This window comes from Salvia miltiorrhiza, chromosome 1 (genome assembly GCF_028751815.1).
Source record: "Salvia miltiorrhiza cultivar Shanhuang (shh) chromosome 1, IMPLAD_Smil_shh, whole genome shotgun sequence".
NCBI classification, from domain to species: domain Eukaryota; kingdom Viridiplantae; phylum Streptophyta; class Magnoliopsida; order Lamiales; family Lamiaceae; genus Salvia; species Salvia miltiorrhiza.
In genome coordinates, this window is record NC_080387.1 from 29,046,788 (window position 1) to 29,068,979 (window position 22,192).

Genomic DNA, 22,192 nt, shown 5'->3' on the forward strand with positions numbered 1-22,192 from the left:
AGCGCAGAGCTCAGCAAGCTTATCAGGTGGCATAGCCTTCTTAGCTTCGATGTTGTTGTCGTTGAACAAGAAGCTCAAGTTGTCCACCGAATTGATGTGGCGATGGCGAGGCCTCGACCCACCTCCTTTCTCTGCATCGTCGTCAGTGGCAGCAACATTGTCGAAGGCGGAGTCGGCAAGTCCAGATCCAGGTCCGGCGCTGAGCTTCTCTATGTCTATGTAGGTGGAGAAGATATCGTCCTCGGATCCCATCTCCTCGAAACTCCCCGCCGGAGATGACGACGGTGGCACGGCGCTGCTGTTCATCCGACGAAAAGAGAAAGGTGGACCGGTGGCGTCGTTTTTGCCGCTGCTCGCCGGGAATTGGAGGAGAAAGAGAAATGATTAGGGTCTGGAGCGGCGGCGGCCATGGTGTTGCCTTGGTCACCAGAAATCAAGGGAATCGGTGGTTTGGGGATCTAGGGCTTAGGCGGCGGCGGATGTCGGCAGATGGTGGGGGGCGGCGGTTCTGGAGTGGGTCGCGGTGGTGTTGCGTTAGGACGAAGGCGGCTGGGCCGGTGCCGTGGTGGTCAGACAGGTGGTGCGGACAGGTGGTACGGCCGGAAGTGGGAGTTCAGCGGCGATTTGGGTGGAGTGGAATGGGGGGAAACTAAGTTGAGGGTATTTTTGTGTATTAGGTAATTAGGGTTTTGATTTTATATAATATTATTAAATTTAATAATAAATATAAAAAATTAATATATAAGAATATATAACAGTTTTGAGGTGCTCATATATAACGGTTAAAACAACCGTTATAAAAAGATGCTCATAGATAACGGTCGGCTTAACGGTTTTGTAATACCTTTATGTATGCAACTAATAGATAACGCATAAACATAACGAATTAATTCAAACCGTTATCTATTCATATAGACAACACTACATAGATAACGAATTTTTGCCAAACCGTTATCTATTCTTAAAAGTGCGCTCATAGATAACGATTTTTCAAAAAAACCGTTATGTATACACTGTTATGCATGTAAAATTTTGTAGTAGTGAATTAAGCCCTTTTCCCATTGGATTTCAGTGCAATTAAGCCCTTGCACCATTTCTTCTACACCAAGCTCGCCGAAAAATTTCAAGAATTGCAGATATCTCATCTTTTCAAATCTGCCATTCGTAATCTCCTCCACCGCCACGTTGCTTTCAAATCTCATCATCAACAACTCTTCCAATCACTTCCCCAAATTTCTGCAGGCGTCGGCAGAAACTTGGAGAGCGAAGTGATTGGAAGACGAAGGGGGGCGATCGTGGTGTTCATGCGGGGGTTGGCGTTGCAGCTAGCACAGAAGGGATACGGGTGAACGGGGTGGCGCAGGGGCCGATTTGGTTTGGACTCCTCTGATTCTGGCGTTGTTCACGAAGGAGGAGAACATCAGCTTCGGGCAGTAGACACCGATGCTGAAGGCGGGACAACCTTGTAAGTGATTCGAAGAGTTGTTCCTGAGTGAGATTTGAAAGCAACGTGGCAGTGGGGGAGATTACGAGTGGCATATTTGAAAGGATGAGATATCTGCAATTTTTGAAAATTTTCGACGAGCTTGGCGAACAAGAAAGGATGGAAGGACTTAATTGCACTGAAATCCAAGGGAGAAGATCTTAATTGCACTGAATTAGGTGGTGGGTTCCACCACTTATAAAATAAAATAAAAATAAATAAATTACTTAACGAAGTTAAACGATATTTGGGAGAAAATTTAATTATACTGAAATTGGGATATCAGAAATTTAATTGATCAGATATAAAATATGAAAGGTATACGATGTAAGAGCACTCCCAGCAAATCACCTAAATGCATCACTAACTCTAAATTTAGGTTAAAACAATTGAAAATGAGATAAAAAAAATGCATCCATCAAATCCCCTAAATTGGATAGGGCCCACAAAATTTTTTACATCTACTTAAATTCAATCTTAAATTTACACCCACCCTAAATTTATTTTAAGCTTATAATTAGTAGGGCCCACACATAATTATTATTTTTATGTAGAATATAGGAGATTTGGTGTATGTATTTATAAAATTGAGATCCTAAAATTAAATAGGGAGTTTTAAAGATGAATATGGAAGCATAATTTTGAGATTTCTGCTGGAAGTGCTCTAATAGTGTTGTGTATATTAGGGGTGCGATTTGGAGTTTAACCCAATTAACAATATAACGAGTTGCGAGGAGAATAGGGTGGGAGAATCGCAAGTTTGCAACTGTAAAAGAGGTCTTTCAGGCTAATATTGACCAAACAAGTCTTGCTTTTGATTGCTTCAAAAAAAAAAAAAGTCTTGCTTTTGATATATACCTTCATCTCTCCGCCGCGCCTTCGCCGCCGTCAACTAACCCTAGTTTCTACACCAGCATTTGCAGATCTGCACGCTCTCCAAACTCAACGGCCCCATTTTTTTATTCCCTCCGATTCCAAACCCTAAATCCAGAGCTTTTTTCCACCAATGCGAGAACTCACCGATTGAAAATAGAAACATCCGATTATATAATCGATAAGCATGGAGTTTTGGCATCAGCGGACAATGATCTCGAAGGCCCTATCGACGGCGTTATTCCACAGTCAGCCGCGCTCGGAATCCCCCAATCCTTCCCCTTCATCAACTCAGTGGTTCGTAAAAGTGGTCTTCACACTCTGCGCTCGTCACCCCCAGTCGCTTGCTATTCTTAATTCTGATTATTTTCGAAATAATTTGGATCCTTTCGTTGCATATGGTGTGATTTATCTATTGAACAGTAAATTGGATGAGCCTAATTTGGCCTGTAGTTTCTTTAGCTACTCACGGCTGAATTTGAATGTTATGCACACCGAATCAACTTTCGATTTGCTGCTGAGGTCACTGTGTCGAGCAAACCTTGTAGATTTTGCTAAAACAGTCTATGATTACATGAGAGCTGACCGGATTGTCCCGGACAAATCTCTGTTAGATTACCTAGTTACATCGTTTTCGCATGCTGGGAAGTTTGGGGTTGCTGAAGACATTTTAATTGCGAGAGCTGAGCTGTGTAATCACAGAGATGAAACAGTTAATCCCTTTGTGTATAACAAATTTTTGAGCTTATTAATCAGCAGAAATCAGGTGGACAAGGCAGTTTTATTCTTTACAAGTCGTATGTTGAAGTTACGAGGCTTCCGCCCTGATAATTTTACGCTTAACATAGTAATGCGGGGTATGTGTTTGACAGGTAAGGTCGATAAGGCTTTCGAGCTATTCGATGTCATGAGGAGTCTTGGTTGCCATCCTGATCTTGTTACCTATAATACTCTTATTAATGGGTTGTGTAGAGTTGGCAATGCAGATAGAGCACAGGAATTGCTGAGAGAAATCCAATGTCGGTGTGAGTTCTCTCCGGATGTTGTGAGTTACACCTCTGTCATTTCTGGATATTGCAAATCAGGTAAGATGGAGGATGCTGCTACACTTTTTCATGAGATGATTGATCGTGGGATTAGACCGAACTTGTTTAGTTTCAATGTTGTTATTGATGGTTTTGGAAAAAAGGGTGACATAGCTTCAGCATTGAAGATTTATGAACGGATGGTCAGCAGTCATGTCCGTCCTGATGTTGTGACCCTCACCTCTCTCATTGAGGGTCATTCTCGGGTTGGAGACATGGACCAATGCATGAAGCTTTTGGATGAAATGAATAAGAGGAATGTGTCTCCTAATGCATATGCATTTTCCATCATTATTAATGGCCTGTGCAAGGGGAATAGATTGAATGAAGCTTGTAGTTTGTTAAGGCAGCTGAATGGGAGGAAAGATATTGTACCCCAACCATTTATTTACAACCCTGTGATTGATGTGCTTTGCAAAGCCGGAAAAATAGACGAGGCAAATGCAATTGTCTTGGAAATGGAGGCGAAGGGGTGCACCCATGATAAAATGACCTATACCATACTGATTCTGGGGCATTGTATGAAAGGGAGGCCGTCTGAAGCTATAAAACTTTATAAGAAGATGTTGTCAACGGGTTGTGCACCAGATAGTATCACTATAAATTCTTTGGTGAGTTGCCTTAGAAAAGCTGGGATGAGACATGAAGCCAATGAGATAGAGAAAAATGCATTAAACAATGTGCAGACGTGTTCATTGTCATCTGAGAGAACTACAGAGTTTAGAATCAACTTCAAAATTCCCGCGGCTGCTTAATTTAAAGTTTTCTTGGCTGGTACTTTGTCTTGGCATAGCACTCACATGAGGATCCTCCGCAAATCCCTTTCTCTGCTGATGGACCAGAAAAGGTAACGAGATTTATTGCTCTCTTTAAATATTCATGTTTGTCTAGCTTATGTTGTATCATTCACAATGGTCTATACTGGTCACTGGTGCTTTCAACATCTTTTGTGACTGATGATTGTCCAACAATGGTAAAGTTGCCTGAATAGAATGTGTGCATTCGAATAAGAACGGGAAACTATACCCGGAGTCACTCTAATTAGGGGGAAGCGCCATGTACTTTTGATGTATGATGTCAAAACACAATGTTTTATGTTTTGAATCATCAAGTTTGGGATAAACTCATACTAATAATTAAATTGGGAAGCCTTTTTCTTCCATGACATTGGGTAGTCTGTATTGTTTAGGATAGGAATGAAGCTATAACTCAGAGGGATTTTGCACGATCATGTATATTGTTACCACTGCCAACAAATACTGATTTTTCTTGCCATTGTTGCCAGTAGTTTGTTGACGTGCTGCGAAGAGAAAGAGTCCCATTATCAGACTGGCTAGGGTTTGGTGTACTAGATCCTCGAGAAATTACTCTAGATGAATCGGGGAATTCAAGGAGGCGAAGTGAATGACGCCATTGAGCCTGCCAAGAGCAACCAAGTTAGGACCATCTCTCAATTGCTACAACAAGATTGAGCATCTCCCTCGTAAACGGGCAGACTTTTGGGGGTAGAAATTTTGAGGCTCTTGCAAATACATAGGCCGTGTAAATGTCTATGTTATTTTTTTTCAACATGACAGTTTAATTGTAGGCGTCTCTTGATTTGCGTTTGGCTTGCAGTTGTATGTGCCACCACTTTCTTCGTTTTCTCCTCAACCGGATTTCTCAACCGCGGAGCTTAGCTACGCTTTTTGTTGATAAATTATACCCGCATATATGAGCTTCTTAATATTGGTGCACTGTACTAAAACTAATTAAATAGATCGAGCTCTGCTTAATCTCATGTACAAAAGTTAATCTAGATAGGACGAGTTTGGTTTGAGTGATAGAGTATATTAATAAAATAATTTAATTTAAGGGTGAAAGACATAACTAACCAAAAGCATATAGTTTGAGACTTATATAGCCATCACTTTTAAACTATGGCTTTAGGGGTTAAAATGCTATTAAAATTTAAAAGACAAAGCTACCCTTACTAATTAGTCAATAAAAATAAAGTAAAATTGAAATAGCATTTGACTTAAAAAAATTAAATTATTTTTCCTCTCTTTTTAAATAGAATCGAGAAATTTTAAATAGAATCGAGAAATACATTTACAATATTAATTATCTTAGATAATAATTAATGAAGAAGATAAAACAAAGGTATTAATTCATCAAATGAATAAATAAAATATTAGAGTTAAAATAACTCTACCAATAATATTATCAAAAGAAATATACTCCCTCCGTCCATGAAAGAACTTCCTAGGAGGGAGTGGCACGGATTTTAAGAAAAAATATTGTTTAGTGTATTGAGAGTGGATAAAAGGTAGTTGAGTGTATTGGGAGTGGTGAAAAAGTGTTATAATTAATATTGAGAGTTGTGAAAAGTGAAAAGTAAGAGGATTATAAGTGGTGGGGTATAGTCCATAAATAGGTAGGAAGTTCTTTTGTGAACGTCCTAAAAAAGAAAGATAGAAAGTTCTTTCGTGGACGGAGGGAGTATTAGTTAATTTTTTTAATAAATTTTTGAGTCCGACTAGCCCGATGGGCTAGATCAAAAATCGAACGTTTAGGATTAGTTGAAAATTTCTAATCCGAATTTTTTTTAATCCAGTTAACCCATACACGAATAACTCGACAACTTGATAGGATTAGCTCGAAATTTGATGGATTAGCGTGGTTGACATCCCTAAAAGCAGGTCTGACTTCAGAAGAGAAGGTAATGTTACTCTGTACACGCAAGTTAATTATCTGAGCATGCTATTTCCTTCTAAGATTTAGAGGTGTGGTGGTGATTTTTATTTGAAAAGGAGATTTTGTCACAAATGATTAATTGATAATTTGGTAGTTCTGTTCATATGGTTTTCATAATTTTGAGTTGGAGGTTATACAATTTTTTTATAGAATTTATATCTTCATAAACCTATTTCTTTATCAAATTATGATAAGGGCTATGGATATTTTCTTATTATGATTAAAAATTATATGTATTGATTCTTTTAAATTTATTTAAATAAACTTGTAGACGTATTACAAATTCAATTTAGTTTGAGGGATATGAAGTATAAAGTAAAATAATAACTTATTAATTATTTTAGATAAGAGTTATAAAAAGTAAAGTGGGGGCTGTAAAATAATAAATTGTTAATTATTATTATTAATTATTAATCATTTTTTGTAATAAAAACCGACTAACTCTATATATTAGCCCAAACAAAGAACGTAAAAAAAAATCATGATATGCGGCCCACTATTATCGACAATCTTCGGCCCATTAGCCCAAAAATAAGGTAGCAGTTTCTCATACCGGTGGCACCACCGCACCACAGTGAGAGAGGGGAAGAGGAAAAGAGCTCCACCAACTGCTGCAGCGGCGCCGCCATCAATGGATTTCTCAGCTCTGAATGAAGCACTCGCGTTCAAGTCCTACGACAAGGTCGCAGACATATGCGATACTCTCATGCTCCAGGTAATGTACGCGCATTCCCTATTATACCCTGCAAACCCTAACTTTCTCTCACTACTCTCTTTCATCTTTTACTTATCACAGGCTGCATCTGAGGGCGTCTCTTTTCAGGAAGATTGGCCCTACGCCATTCATCTAATCGGTCACATCTATATCAATGACATGTAATTTTCGTCGCATGGATAAAAATTTAAGCATTCACGGAAAAAAATTGTTACAATTGTAGTGCTTTTATTTGATTATGTTATTTTGGTTGCTCTAGCATGCTTGCGATGGTGTTGTTTGTGATGGTGCTGTTTGGATTGTTATAGTAATAGCGCAAGGTTTTTGTGGAAGAAGATACCGTTACCAGTGAAAGAGAGCCAGCCAGAGGTATCGGCTGCGTGGAAAATTGGGCAGAGGCTGTGGATCAAGGATTACCCTAGTGTTCATGAAGCCATTCGTGAGTTTATTTGGAGTCCACAGTGTCAGGGAATTATGGCAGCTTTCTCCGGTGAGTCTGTAACTCCTTTTGTATTAAAGTATTGTTTGTGCTCTTGGCAACTTATTGGAGACTCCATTGGTTCACCTCGATTCATTGAGTAGTCTTCAAAACGTAGCCTAAGTCAGTGCAGCTTTGCATCTAACAGCAATTGTGTGCACCATGAAATGCTGCATCGAAGCATGTAGCTGTAACGAGGAAAATTCTATCAATTCTAACTTCTTGGTCTGTCATAATAACTATGTTTCTATGTTTTCTTATGCCATTGATTGATCTACATTAGAAATATATGCTTTATTACTCAATTGAGATACATCTTGGTCTTGTAAAGATTTCAACTATATTACCTACCTTCAGTTATTGGCATTGGCGGTTGTGGTGCATAATCGTGACTTGTTCATGGTTCATTTTTTTTGCTTACTCATATAACTTATAGTCCTTATCTGCTTAAGAATAGGACTTCCTCATGTCTTTTAAATGATTCTTGTAGCACTTATAGAAGATTGGCCCGGACCTTATATGTGAATTTGTTTATGTTGGGATGTCTTCGTCTAGCTTTACTGGATGTTTTCTTCAACTTATATACTTTTTGGTCTCCTTTTGTGTGGGAAAATGGTAAGTTGAGTTATCTCTTAAACTTTTAAAAGGAAATAGGTTCTTAATCTTGCATCAAGAGTCAAGATCTTTGTTACACTCTCGCTCCTTGTTGATTCCTGTACTAGTGTAGATGAGGTTTTAGAGGACACTTGGCACTTTTCTGTATGGTTTTTATAGTTTCGCTGCTTGTTAATTCTTGTACTTATGATCAAACAGAGACTTTAATCTTGCATTAAGAGTCAAGATCTTTGTTACATTCTTGCTTCTTGTTGATTCTTGTACTAGTGTAGAGGAGGTTTTAGAGGACGCTTGGCACTTTGTTGTATGGTTTTGCTGCTGCATCGACGAAGATTGCAGGAACATGCTTTTTGTTAATGTTTATGTTGAACTTATTGCAGAGCTGTACACCAAAAGGATGTTTGAACTGCTGCAATCTGCTTATTCAACAATAAGTATTCAAGATACTGCGCTGTTCCTTGGAATGAACGAGGAGGATGCAACAAATTGTAAGCCCCATTCCTCGCTTAGCATGTTAAGACGATCATTTATCTAACTGGCTGTTCACGTAGTGCTGTTTTGCATTTGTTGGTTAGATGAACTTCCATTTAAAAATGAAAATGGTCTGATATATTTCTGTGAGCAGTGACTTTACATTGAGTTGGACTTGGACCTGGCACGCAGCTTTCAACACCCTCCTGCCTTTTTTCTACTTGATAATCCTTTTCTAGAAGTTTAGGGATTGTTGAAATAGGATAAAGAAAAATTGGTGATGTTGAGTTCTGTTAATAGTGGGTGACTGCTCTCTCTGCAGACATAGTGCAACACGGCTGGATTGTGGATCCTGCGTCCCGCATGCTCACCGTGAAGAAGCAGGCCGTTGCGACTGAACAGAAACTGGACCAAAGCAAATTACAACGGCTTACTGAATATGTTTTTCACCTTGAGCACTGATACACCAAGTCAGATGCATCACTGCATCAGATGGCACTTGATTTGCTGTGCAGGGCTTGAGCTGCTCATATGTGTCTTCCTTTAATTGGCATGGATGTTTTAGAACCTCTTCCATGGACCAAAGTCGATCTTCTGTCATTAGTTATCGGATAAAAATATTCACTTGTATGTGATATCAGAATATATATAGTAGATATCAAAGCCGGATTTCAGACTGGTCTCAAGTGATTGTGCATACCAAGTTTGATGTTAATTGGTAAATGTCTTATTACATATTCACATATATAAAAGTAGAGTGGTTGACAAAGTCACATACTGTATTTGTGAATGGTGTCAATCTTGTCTGCAATGCTGTCATTAAAAAGGAGCTGGTCTCATGTGAGACGGGCTGTACCATACGGACTGGGTTAACATGCACCCGCCACTGCAGCCCCACATTATCTTGTTCTATTAGGAGGTGGGGTGTGATGGAATGAAATGGAGGAGGAATGTAATGAATAGATAGATATGATGGAATGTAATGAGGGATGAATGAAATGAAGAGGGAAAAAGAATGGCAATCATTAGGTGATTTTTATGTTTGGTATCCATAAGGAATACAAAATAGAATTGTGATTCTTTGTTTGTTAGTATTCTTATGATTGGTAGCTAGAAATAAAGTGTAAGAATGGAATGAAATTATTTTATTTTACTAAATTACTCTTTACATCACTTTAAAAGTGTAAAAGTCATAAATATAATTGAGTAGATAAATAGTACTCCGTTCGTTCCAATTCAATAGGCCACAAGATTTAAGCACAGATATTAAGAAATGAATAATTTATAATAAAATTAGAGAGAGAAAATAACTTTTGTTGATGATATATTTGTCCAAAAAGTAGGAGAGAGAAATAAGAAAAAAATAATTATGTGTGAAATACAATGACATTTGGTGTAAATAATGAGTTATGTGAGGATATTTGTTATGTATTGACTTTCCATTTTAAGAAGTGGCCTATTGAATTGAGACGTTCGAATAGGAAATATGACCTATTGAATTGGGACGAATGGAGTATTTTATTGACGCATTTCATAAAAAACATTTGCAAAAATTTAAATTAAAATGGTAATTTTGTGAATGTAATATATAGTTATAGGCGATATATATTTTTTCTTAAAATTAAAAGAATTCATTGTTAATTCGAAAATATCGTCGTTTTGAAAAATAATAAAGCATCATTGTTAGATCGATTTCTGGATTTCTACCTCAAGAAAACGAAGAACCCTAGTGTTCTAAGGATGAACCCTAATTTGTACCGTACAATCTGAATGTCTAACTTAATGGACGAATTACACCATAAATAACGACGCTTTACTTTAAACTAAACGACGTCGCAGACCTCAGAGGACGGCGTTGCCATGTTGACATCTCCGGGTGCCATGTAAAAAAGTATCACTTCTACTTTTAAACATAACTCCACAATCAATTCGATCGTAACCGTTTATTTCCACTCAACACATTATTTATCAACCTAATAGAAAACTTGTGTCATCCCATATGTGATACTCTCTTATAGGACGAGAAGAGTATTTTTTATAAAAGTAAATAATATTTTGTATAAAAATAAATGACACTCCTCCATCAGCGAAATTTTTTTCTAGAAGGATGTGACACGAGTTTTAAGAAAAAATGTTGTTGAGTGTATTGTGAATGATAAAAATGTGTTTTAATTAGTATTGAGAATAATGAAAAGGGCAAAAGTAAGGGTAAATAATATATTTATAAATGGTGGTGGGATATAATTTAAAAATAGGTAGAAAGTGATGTCTAAAAAAATTAGGAATTTTTTTTTATTGACGAATAAGGTATGTTACAAATAACATAATTAAAACAAAAGAAATGCTATTGTCATATGAACCGAAACAGATCAAGACAAAAGAAAAGAAAATAAGATGGTACAAGCGTGGATGGATGTTGGGAAATGAAAGATATATCCAACCCTTATTTTTTGATGATACCAAAATTGTTAGAAGGCACATTCTAGCTAGAGGTTATCTTTTTGGACTTAAATGTTTTAGTCCCTCTAGTTAGGCTGAAGGCTGAACGTCTTGAAGACTGAAGATGTCAACTCAACTGAAGAGCTGTTCGACTGAAAGTTTCCTACAAGTTCTAAACGCATCAAGTTGCAGATTCAACTGAAGTCCTGACTGAAGGAAATTACACTAGAAACGCCTGAAGAATCCACGAGTCATATATAACAAGCACTTCAACTGAAGACAAGTTCAGTTAAACTAAAGACTATGACGGACTGAAGAAAGAAAGGTTGTCTTACTAACTCCAGCCACGTGGATAGCTTTCAAGACACGCCGCATTTAATGCCCAAGTCAGAGCATTGACTTTAAAAGGACAAAATTTCCTCTTTCATGTAATATTATGCAACATCAATTCTGAAGGACAAAAAGACCTTATCTCCATTCATCAAAGCAGAATGAAGACAAAGAACCTGAGCAGATCTGGACCACATCTCCCAACGACAGAATTTGAAGAAGGGATCTCCACCAACGGATCTATTCTTCAGATATGCCTATAAATAGCTCAGGAAATCACCCTAATAGTGGGGGAGAGGAGAGAGAGAAAATCCGATTCAATCATCAATACTGAAGGTACATCGAAAGATCCACTTGAGCTTAATCTCCATAAGCATTGAATCGAAGAAGAGAGCAATTAGAGACTACACAATCAGTGCAACTGATTACATAAACTCTCTTAGAATATCTAGGCAATTAATCAAGATATATCATTTGCCTAGTTTCTAATTATTGAGAGCTTGTTCTCATTAATCCTAGTTGGTATTTTACTTTACCCTTTTCTAAAGAGTGAGAAGAGTGATTGTAATCGAGTTTGAGACAGAGACCGAACTCAGTGATTGTTTAGTACCAGTAAACTAAACAGTTAGGTTACTTAGCACCCGCAAGCTAAGTGAGAGAAATCTAACTTAGTGTGTTAGTTGCTGAAAGGTGAAGCCTTATCAGCATTGGGTTTGCTATGTACCTGTAAGCATTAGCAGTTAGGTTCGCTATGCATCTGTATGCACTAGCCCAAAGTGATTGTCGGACTGATCATCTGACCGTGGATGTAGGAACCAGTTTTCGAACCACGTAAAAATTCCTTATGTTCTTTATTCACTTTATATTTTCTTTATCTGCGCGCAATTCATTTTCAACTGAACTGACTAACTGGAAAGCGAAACTAAAGATTTCTCTAAGTGTCAAAATCTTTCATAAGGCTATTCGAACTAAGTTTAAATTTCCGATGCTTGAGTTATCAATCTAACTGACAAATCATCTGATAGTCAGTAAGATTTGTAACTCTACTCTGTTTTATAAATTCACTGAAACCTTATTTGGACTGAAGTTCATTATCTTGTACAATTAACTGAAGTCATCTAGTGAGCCATTACTCAGTATCAGTCACTTCCCTTTTGTCAACTGAAGCGCTCGTTAATTCAACAGTCAATTCTGTTTCAGTTAGCACCAAAGATGTTTTCGCAAAAATAATCTACAAGTCTATTCTTCTCCTCCCAACACCTGTTTAGTAAACCCTCTGAGACCCAACAATGGACCCAAATCGCACGGTATATCCGTCTTGACATACGGATTTGCCATTAAAAAGTGGGATCGAGTCAAGATGACTAACGTGTGATGAACGTGAATTACATGTAACCAAAAACTTCACTGTTCCATACTATAAACGTGGAAACAAAGACTATTGATAAATGTGCTCATCATTTCTTATAAACAATCATTTGATTGATCAAGTAACAACTTTTACGCCTAACCCATACTCCAAAAAATAAAAAATATAAACGGAATAAAAGAAAGCAAAATCCAACATAATGACAAAATTGGAGGGAGTTCCAGTCTACCAATTTGATTACACTTTTGAATGACTGAAAAAAAAATGCTACCATCTAAAGTTGTATAAATTTGATTTTTTTTATATTAAGAAAATCAATTACTACCAAAGTGTTCATGGGGTAAATCTCGTTCCTGACTTCCTGAAAGCCCGACTCTAATTTTAGAGCTCGATTCGAGCCTTGCGAGTGTGCCAACATGGGGGTGGCTCTGGTGGCAGGGCTTGAGGTGGCAGCTAGAGCTGCGCTAGAGGTACTTAAATCAAAATACTACTTCCTCCGTTCTTCAAATATCTTCCTAAAAAAGGGTGACACGGGCTTTAATAAAAATTAATGGGTAAACATCACTTTATATTCCAACGTATTAGCGTTTTAACGAATATGTCTCATCGTTTGGATAAGTACAAAAAAGTATCGAACATATGAAAATTTCATTATTTTTGTCCCGTAAAAATTTTTCATTGACGGAATAGTGACGTGGAGAGACGGAACAGTAACATGACTTTTATGGCCCAAAATTTTAAAATAATAACAATAATAATAAAATTAGGGTAAATATCACTTTATATCCCAACGTATTAGCGTTTTAACGAATATGTCTCATCGTTTGGATAAATGCAAAAAAGTATCCAACGTATGAAAATTTATGGATTTTAAGTTAAGGACTTGAATCATCAAATTTTGGTCATTTAACATGGAATAATTCTAAAACATGGATAAGTGAACATTACAATTCAAATTTATAAGTTAAAAACAACTGCAATCCAATTACTCATAATTTCACCATAGTATAGGGCCCCTATGAGGCATGATTTATGATGCATATTATGGTGAATTCATGAGTAATTGGATTGCAGTTGTTTTTAACTTATAAATTTGAATTGTAAATTTCACTTATCCATGTTTTAGAATCATTCCATGTTAAATAACCAAAATTTGGTGATTCAAGTCCTTAACTTAAAATTCATAAATTTTCATACGTTGGGTACTTTTTTGCACTTATCCAAACAATGAGACATATTCGTTAAAACGTTAATACGTTGGGATATAAAGTGATATTTACCCTAATTTTATTTATTTTTTTAAAAAAAATTCGGGCCATAAAATCCATGTCACTATTCCGTCTATCCACGTCACTCATCCGTCGTCGAAAAAAATTTACGGGACAAAAATGATAAAATTTTCATACGTTGGGTACTTTTTTGCACTTATTCAAACGATGAGACATATTCGCCGAACCGCTAATACGTTGGGATATAAAGTGATATTTACCCAAAATTAATTATGTATTAGATAAGTGGAAAATGAGTCCCACAAAAAATAAAGATTGTAAGAATAATAGTGAGCGCAATTATTTTCAAAAATAGATTAGAAAGATGTTTTGGGGACGGACCTAAATAGAAAGAGAGGAAGATGTTCGAGAGATAGAGAAAGTATTATTTATCTCATTCAAAGTTTTCGATGGTGGAATGTATAGTACAAAACATTATTCAAAATGTGAGACGACAATGAAAATACGAAGAACATTCTAGACAAACAAAATTCATTCTGTATACATCAACCACCAAAAATTGATACTATTAATACGTACAGAACTTTCTAGAACCATCCTTTTTTTTCTCTTTTTTTTTCTTTTCTTTTGAAATAGTACAGTTATATATATATATATATATATATATATATATATATATATATATATATATAGGACATATAATAGGGGCGCACTCCAATGAGACCCCCTATTTTTCGTGTAACACTGAGGACAATGAATAAGACATATAATACTAATGAACAAGATGTATATACTGACGAAAAATAAAATTTTAAAAATTGGTAATGAACAAGACATATATACTGATGAATAAGGCAGTATATACTGTTGAACAATGCAGTATATACTGATGAATAACAAAATTTAAAATATTCTGCTCCCTCCAGGATTCGAACCCTGCAAAAAAAAATTCTCCCTCCAGATACAATATCAACAATAGGATTGATAAAATAAACGCATCAGATTGTGCCCTAGATCTCATTAAAATTAGGGGGTCTCATTGGAGCGGCCCCCTATATATATATATATAGATTTCATCTTTACGAAAGCACCAGTAATTTTTTTTTAAAACAAGTTGCATCCACATTGATATATATGTATGTCTATATGTAGGTTAGGGGTGATCAGAAATCGATCTGGCCGAAAAAACTGACTCGATCGGTTTTCGATTGATTTTTTTATAGTGGTCGGTCAGTTCGGCCCATTTTTTATAAAAATTTTAATTTTATCGATCGGTTCGGTTTTTTCGAATTTGGTCGGTCGAAAACCGAACCGATCGATTATATTTAATATTATTAAAAAAATTCCCCTAACCCTGACCCTAAACTAATGTCTCTATTCTGCCTTCAACAATACTCAACAGCGTCGCTCCCCTCATTCCAGATTTTCATTTTCTGTAACTCCTCCCCTCATTCTCTTAGTGTGTCTAGGCAAATATTTCTACCATCCTTAGCCTAGAAATCGATTACTTGAGAGCCTGTTCTCAGTAATCCTTGTTGGAGATTCGAACCCTTTTATAAATAGTGAAAAGAGAGTTTGAGAGAGAGAGTTCGAGACGGTTGTCCGAATCATAAAGTACTTAGTCCCCGCAAGCTAAATAGTGTGTTGTCTTAGCATCTGCGAGTTAAGAAAGAGAATTCCAACCAGTGTATTGGCACTTAAACGAGTGTTTCAGTAGCAAAGTTTGATGTGCACCGCACCCGTAAGCACGAGTCGAATCGATTGTCACTGTGATCAACTGACCGTGGACGTAGGAAAGTGTTTTCCAAACCATGTAAAAATTCTCTGTGTTCTTTACTTTTCAGTATTTTCTTTTCTATTAATTACTTGTGCACAAACATTGCTATTAATCTTCTAGAAATTGGTGTGTTTTATGGTGTATTTTATGCTTTGCAGGAGATTTAGGCTTTCGAGATGGAAGAATGCAGTTTTGGAGAATTTTGGATGAATTTGGCGTTTTCTAGGTGTTCTGGTCTCCAGAGCAGAGGAACCGACATCTCCAGAGCAGAGAAATCACCATTCCTCTGGCGTCAGAGAAATCAAAGACCAGAGCAGCGAAGTCAACTCACCAGAGCAGAGAAACCAATCGCCAGAGGAACCGACATCTCCAGAGAAGAGAAGCGCCAGCGTCAGAAAAGCGAAGTTCCAGTGCAGCGAAATCAAGAAGCCAGAGCAGAGGAATCACCCATTCCTCTGCAGAGAAGCGCCAGTATCAGAGAAGTAAAGTCCAGCGCTCAATAGTCAGGGAAGTGAAAAGTCAGAGAAATCACCATTTCTCTAGCGAAGACAGAGCAGAGAAATCACCATTTCGCTGGCGACCCATTTCTCCGGCGAGGTCAGAGAAATCATCCGTTCCTCTGGCGAGAGCTGCGAATTCGGCAAGAGTAGGAGTATTTTCCAGAGCACGCATCCAGCTGGAGAGTTGCCTTATTTTACACGATTCTATTACCATTAGAATTCTACTTTGCATGGCAACTTCCATGGTGATCGAAGGAAATCTGAAAACTATAAATAGGTCATCTTTTGACCTATTCAAGGAGGCCCGAACCCGAACATTCATATTTCAGTTTTATAACTTTAGAATATTTTAGCTTTTTAGTTTTCATGGCTTGGATCAAGATTGAAGATTCAAGCCGCTACATTCGTTCTTATTCAGTTTTTATACAATTTAGTTTTTATAATTGCTTTCTTCTTAATTATGTTTATGTTTTATTTTAGCATGTCTGGCTAGTTTCCTTTCGCTGATTCTAGGGTTTGTAAATAGTTGATTGAATTTATGTGATTTATTTGTTAATACCTTTGTGCCTTCCAGTTTATGATTCATAATTCCTGGTGCTTAATTTCTTGTGAATTATCTGATCAATAGTTTGCATGTTTAGCTATTCGGTTTGAGACCTAGCGGAGATAACTGTTTAGCGAATTCAGGAATGTATGATATGATTTTAACCTTGAGACCTAGCGGAGATAGGTGGATCATAGGGAGCTATTCTTAGGAGCTATTGGGAGTTAGTAGATTTTCTTGAGACCTAACGGAGATAGAGAATTTACTAATCTACGATCTATGCTGCTCTAGCGAGAGTAATTGATTAATTAAGTGATCTCTCATCATAACTGGATTAAACTGGTACATAGGATTAATAGATTGATTGCGTAGATTTAGTTAATAAATTTACTACTCTAGGATCAGTTGTCTTTCATATTTGAATTCGTCTACGTGCTTTTATTTATTGCTATTTGCGTTTTAGTTCAAGTAAATCAATCTCTACTTTCGTTCGCCTGTTTACTGTTATAGTTTGTTTAGGAGATAGCTAGAGTGATTTCGTTGTGTCAGTCCCTGTGGATACGATACTTGGTTACCAATTTGTGCTACAATTGCACCGTGTTAGTTGCGGTATTTTGTTGCTAAGAAATTAGTGATCAATTTTTTGGCGCCGTTGCCGGGGACTGATTAGAAGTTTCTTTAATATTTCCGATAGGACTTAGTAGTACTTCAGGCGTTTACTGTTTCTTTTTATTTTTATTTTTTTAATTCTCGTTTTTTTTCAGGCACTGCATACGATGGCTACTAATGAACAGATTCGTGCTCTACAGGAGCAGCTGCAACAGCTGTTGGACGCTCTAGCTGCTAAAGAGGCTCAGAAACAACCAGCCATCAATGAAGCGTTCATTCCGCAGTATGTGTACCAGGAGCCCCCACGAGTGAACGTAAACAACTTTGAGCTGAAAACGGGTTTGATCACGATGGTCCAACATAGCCAATATGGTGGACAAGCGATCGAAGACCCTAATGCGCACCTGGCGCATTTCTTGGAGCTGTGTAGCACGGTGAAGATGAATGGTGTCCCCGACGACATTATCCGTCTTCGTCTTTTTCCCTTCTCACTGCGGGATAAGGCGAAGTCGTGGTATCATACGCTGCAGCTGGGAGAGAATATCGTGTGGGAGGATTTGGCTCATGCATTCCTACACAAGTTTCATCCGCCTGGCCTTACGTTGAAACTGAAGATGGACATTGTGCAGTTCCAGCAGTTTGAGGGAGAAAAGCTGGCAGATACATGGGAGAGGTATCAAGAGAAGTTGAGAAAGTGTCCGAGCCACGGATTTGATGAAGGCACGCTCATTATCATGTTCTACAATGCTGGTGGAGAGCGTACAAGAATGCATTTGGACACAGCTGCAGGAGGTTCGCTGCTTCAGAAAGGCAGTTCAGAGGCTTGGAACATCATAGAGAGTATGGCTGCTACGAGTTTTCAATGGCCATCCGAGAGAGTACAATTGAAAAAGGTGGCAGCTGCGTCCAGTTCTGATCCTATGGCAGCAATGGTTACTCAACAGGCAGCGATGGCTACACAGCTGGCAGAGCTGACTACTAAGATCAATGAATTGAATGTTAAATATCCTAAGCAAGCTGTGAAAGACCCATCTGGCGTGGAAAACGTCAATTATATCAATGACAGAAATTATGGGAACTTTCAGCAAGGACAACCAGGAGTATATAGCAGAGGTCAGCAGTATCAGCCGAGTCAGCAGCAGCTCCAGCCAGGAGGACGCCCGCATCCGAATCTTTCTTATTCAAATCCCAACAATGCTGTGCAGCCTCCACCTGGGTTTTCTGTGTCTAGCGGATGAGTTATAAATGAGCCGAAGAAAGTAACACTGGTGGATATGATGCAGCAGATGTTAACAGAGATGTCTAGCATGAAGACAACTGTTAATTCAAGGATAACTAATTAGGAGTCTCAAGTGGGAAATATTGGGAATTATTTTTCATCACTGTCCAAGCAAGTGCAGATGTTGGAGACTCAAGTTGGTCAGATTGCCAACCAAGCAGCTGCGCAGCACAAGTCGGGCCAAGTCCCGAGCAACACTACTGTCAATCCAAAGGGCCAATGCAATGCTATTTTCGATGGCACTCTGTCTCCAAAAGACAGGAGGATGAGCAAGGAGAACGAACAACCAAGTGAGGAACCATACAAATCTCCTATTCCACTTAGGGAGTACATCCCAAAAGCTCCATTCCCCCGTAGTCTGATGAAGAGGGAGGTGCTTGAAGAGCAATGTGCTGTAAAGCCGAGCAAAAAGTGTAACGCAATTCAATTGAGAAGCGGGACAGAGCAGCGGGATCATCCAGAGCAGCTGGACGGCAATGATGCCAAGGAAAACAAGCTGGAGATCTCCCATTGCAAGAATGAGAAAAAAGTTGTCAATCCCGAGGAGACAGAGCATAGATGTATAGTGGATGAACTATAGAGACTTCTTGAAGAATCGGACCGACGTGCACAGCCTCAAATTCTCTCACAATTGCAGGATCCCAAGGATAAAGAAGAAAAGGCAATTGTTCACACCAAGAAGATGGGGGATGATGATAAGAAAATCTCGCAGGCGAAAGCTGTGTGCACTGAGATGCCAATGAAGCTACTTTCGAAGAAGAAAGATCCGGGTAGCTTCACCATTGAGTGAAAGATTGGAGGAGAGCTCTTTCCCAAGGCTCTTTGCGATTTAGGGGCTAGTGTCAATGTGATGCCCATCTCTGTTTTCAAGCGGTTGGGAATTGGAGATCTCAAGCCGACCTCGATGGAGATTCAAATGGCGGATAGATCAAGAGTGAAGCCGAGAGGAAAGCTTGAAGACATCTTTGTGAAGGTTGACAAGCTAGTCTTCCCTACGGATTTCTTGGTCCTCGATATTCCTGAAGATACAAATCCACCGTTGATTCTTGGTCGATCATTCTTAGCTACGGGGAGGGCTATGATAGATGTGCCCAATGGAAGCGTCGTCTTTCACGCAGCTGATGCACATGAGTCCTCTGTCTCTGTTCGTGTCAGGCGATCTGTCACGCCCGCTGCGTTTGATGTTCATTGAGATCATGAGGTATCGTCGAGCTCTAGACGTTAAATTAAGCACTTGTTGGGAGGTAACCCAACCGTTTTTGTTTTGTCTTTCTTTCTTTCAGTTTCGTTTTGTTTCTTTTTGTTTTGTTGTTTTGTTTGGGTTTTTAGTGCGGTGTTGAGCTTGGAAGTTGCGAGAGATCGCGCTTTGTTCATACCACCGCCGTGGAACAGGTGTTTTCTCTGCCAGATTTCTGGAGGTCTGCCTGTCCAGAGGAGCCGCTCTCTTCGCTGCCTGTCCAGAGGAGCCGCTCCCTTCGCTGCCCTGTCCAGCGCAGCCGCTCTCTTCGCTGCCCTGTCCAGCGCAGCCACTCTCTACTCTGCCCAAGGTCACAAACCTCCCTTTTCGCCGCCTCTCACGATGGTTCAGCTTTTCATTGCCGATAATCAGGGATGTTTTATACACTCTTCGTAATTCTTTTATGCCCTGAGGACATGGCATGCTTTAAGTGTGGGGGGGGGTGTTTTGGAGCTTATATTTTTCAAAAATTGGGTGAGATCAATCTTTCTACGCTTAGTTTTTGGTCTCGAATCTTGCTAATTTTTATGAATTTGTGGAAGAGAATATGGTTTTCAATGTGCATTTCGGGTTTGTGTTTGTTTGGTGGTTATTCGTACTTTACTTTTGATATATGTTTCTTGATTGTGCAAAGAATTATAAGTTTTGTTGCAACACTTTTGTAAGTTAGTAAAACGTGATTTGTCCGGTAGATGCTAGAATGAGTGTTGTCATTGTGATTGCCTACGATCATATCTTATCTGTGAAAAATGAAAAAGTTGGACGAATTGCCAACTCTGAAATTGCCAGCTCTGAAACATCTGGCCTGTTCTGAAAACGTGGCAGCTCTGAGTCTCTGCTCCTCTAGTCTAACTATGAGCATGGGAAACCACGTGAAAAGACTTTGGATTGCATCCAAATGGTTTTATTTCATGAATTATGGCTCAACTGTCGAAAATTCTAAGCACAAAAGGTGTGAAAAAATGGTGATATTGATTATAAAGGCGATCACATTAGGGAATTCACTTCTAGCGGAGAATTGGGTCTGATCGAATTACTTGCATTACTCTTTTGTTGCTTCTTAAACTTTGAGTAACTTGCATGATCGAGAGATGTATGTTGATTGTAAAGTTTTGAATTGACTTTGTGAATGTTTGGATGGAAATTAACATTATTGAAATCAATCTCTTCCTAGGATTCATATAGATTTTGCTTGAGGACAAGCAAAAGGCTAAGTGTGGGGGAGTTGATTTATGCTTAAATTGCTCTATTTTTAAGGGTTTGTATGTGCGTATTTTAAGATAATCTTCTGGAAATTGGTGCGTTTTATGGTGTATTTTATGCTTTGCAGGAGATTTAGGCTTTCGAGATGGAAGAATGCAATTTTGGAGAATTTTGGATGAATTTGGCGTTTTCTAGGTGTTCTGGTCTCCAGAGCAGAGGAACCGACATCTCCAGAGCAGAGAAATCACCATTCCTCTGGCGTCAGAGAAATCAAAGACCAGAGCAGCGAAGTCAACTCACCAGAGCAGAGAAACCAATCGCCAGAGGAACCGACATCTCCAGAGCAGAGAAGCGCCAGCGTAAGAAAAGCGAAGTTCCAGTGCAGCGAAATCAAGAAGCCAGAGCAGAGGAATCACCCATTCCTCTGCAGAGAAGCGCCAGCATCAGAGAAGTAAAGTCCAGCGCTCAATAGTCAGGGAAGTGAAAAGTCAGAGAAATCACCATTTCTCTGGCGAAGACAGAGCAGAGAAATCACCATTTCACTGGCGACCCATTTCTCTGGCGAGGTCAGAGAAATCATCCGTTCCTCTGGTGAGAGCTGCGAATTCGGCAAGAGTAGGAGTATTTTCCGGAGCGCGCATCCAACTGGAGAGTTGCCTTATTTTACACGATTCTATTACCATTAGAATTCTACTTTGCATGGCAACTTCCATGGTGATCGAAAACTATAAATAGGTCATCTTTTGACCTATTCAAGGAGGCCCGAACCCGAACATTCATATTTCAGTTTTATAACTTTAGAATATTTTAGCTTTTTAGTTTTCAAGGCTTGGATCAAGATTGAAGATTCAAGCCGCTACATTCGTTCTTATTCAGTTTTTATACAATTTAGTTTTTATAATTGCTTTCTTCTTAATTATGTTTATGTTTTATTTTAGCATGTCTGGCTAGTTTCCTTTCGCTGATTCTAGGGTTTGTAAATAGTTGATTGAATTTATGTGATTTATTTGTTAATACCTTTGTGCCTTCCAGTTTATGATTCATAATTCCTGGTGCTTAATTTCTTGTGAATTATCTGATAAATAGTTTGCATGTTTAGCTATTCGGTTTGAGACCTAGCGGAGATAACTGTTTAGCGGATTCAGGAATGTATGATATGATTTTAACCTTGAGACCTAGCGGAGATAGGTGGATCATAGGGAGCTATTCTTAGGAGCTAT

The 22,192-nt window shown here is 38.4% G+C and overlaps 2 protein-coding genes across 3 annotated transcripts; both read left to right on the plus strand.

Annotated features, from left to right (window-relative positions):
- Positions 1–2,206: 2,206 nt before the first annotated feature.
- Positions 2,207–5,140, plus strand: LOC131018632 (pentatricopeptide repeat-containing protein At2g06000-like). 2 transcript variants are annotated; one of them, XM_057947356.1, is made up of 2 exons: positions 2,207–4,288; positions 4,727–5,140. In XM_057947356.1, the coding sequence occupies exon 1, from the start codon at positions 2,544–2,546 to the stop codon at positions 4,194–4,196; it is 1,653 nt and encodes a 550-aa protein (XP_057803339.1). In that variant the 5' UTR covers positions 2,207–2,543; the 3' UTR covers positions 4,197–4,288; positions 4,727–5,140. The 2 variants fall into 2 exon arrangements, with proteins under 2 accessions (XP_057803339.1, XP_057803333.1); XM_057947350.1 differs by having other exon boundaries at positions 2,228–4,288; positions 4,730–5,140.
- Positions 5,141–6,672: 1,532 nt separating this feature from the next.
- Positions 6,673–9,142, plus strand: LOC131018644 (COP9 signalosome complex subunit 8). The gene is made up of 5 exons (XM_057947362.1): positions 6,673–6,892; positions 6,974–7,053; positions 7,201–7,382; positions 8,366–8,473; positions 8,779–9,142. The coding sequence occupies exons 1-5, from the start codon at positions 6,809–6,811 to the stop codon at positions 8,916–8,918; spliced, it is 594 nt and encodes a 197-aa protein (XP_057803345.1). The 5' UTR covers positions 6,673–6,808; the 3' UTR covers positions 8,919–9,142.
- Positions 9,143–22,192: the final 13,050 nt, after the last annotated feature.

What these genes read in the sequence shown, in the direction of transcription:
- LOC131018632 (XM_057947356.1), top strand. Translation starts at nt 2,544, where the DNA reads ATGGAGTTTTGGCATCAGCGGACAATGATCTCGAAGGCCCTATCGACG.
- LOC131018644 (XM_057947362.1), top strand. Translation starts at nt 6,809, where the DNA reads ATGGATTTCTCAGCTCTGAATGAAGCACTCGCGTTCAAGTCCTACGAC. An exon ending in AATTATGGCAGCTTTCTCCG is followed by an intron (nt 7,383 to 8,365) that starts GTGAGTCTGTAA and finishes AACTTATTGCAG; the next exon opens with AGCTGTACACCAAAAGGATG. An exon ending in CGAGGAGGATGCAACAAATT is followed by an intron (nt 8,474 to 8,778) that starts GTAAGCCCCATT and finishes CTCTCTCTGCAG; the next exon opens with ACATAGTGCAACACGGCTGG.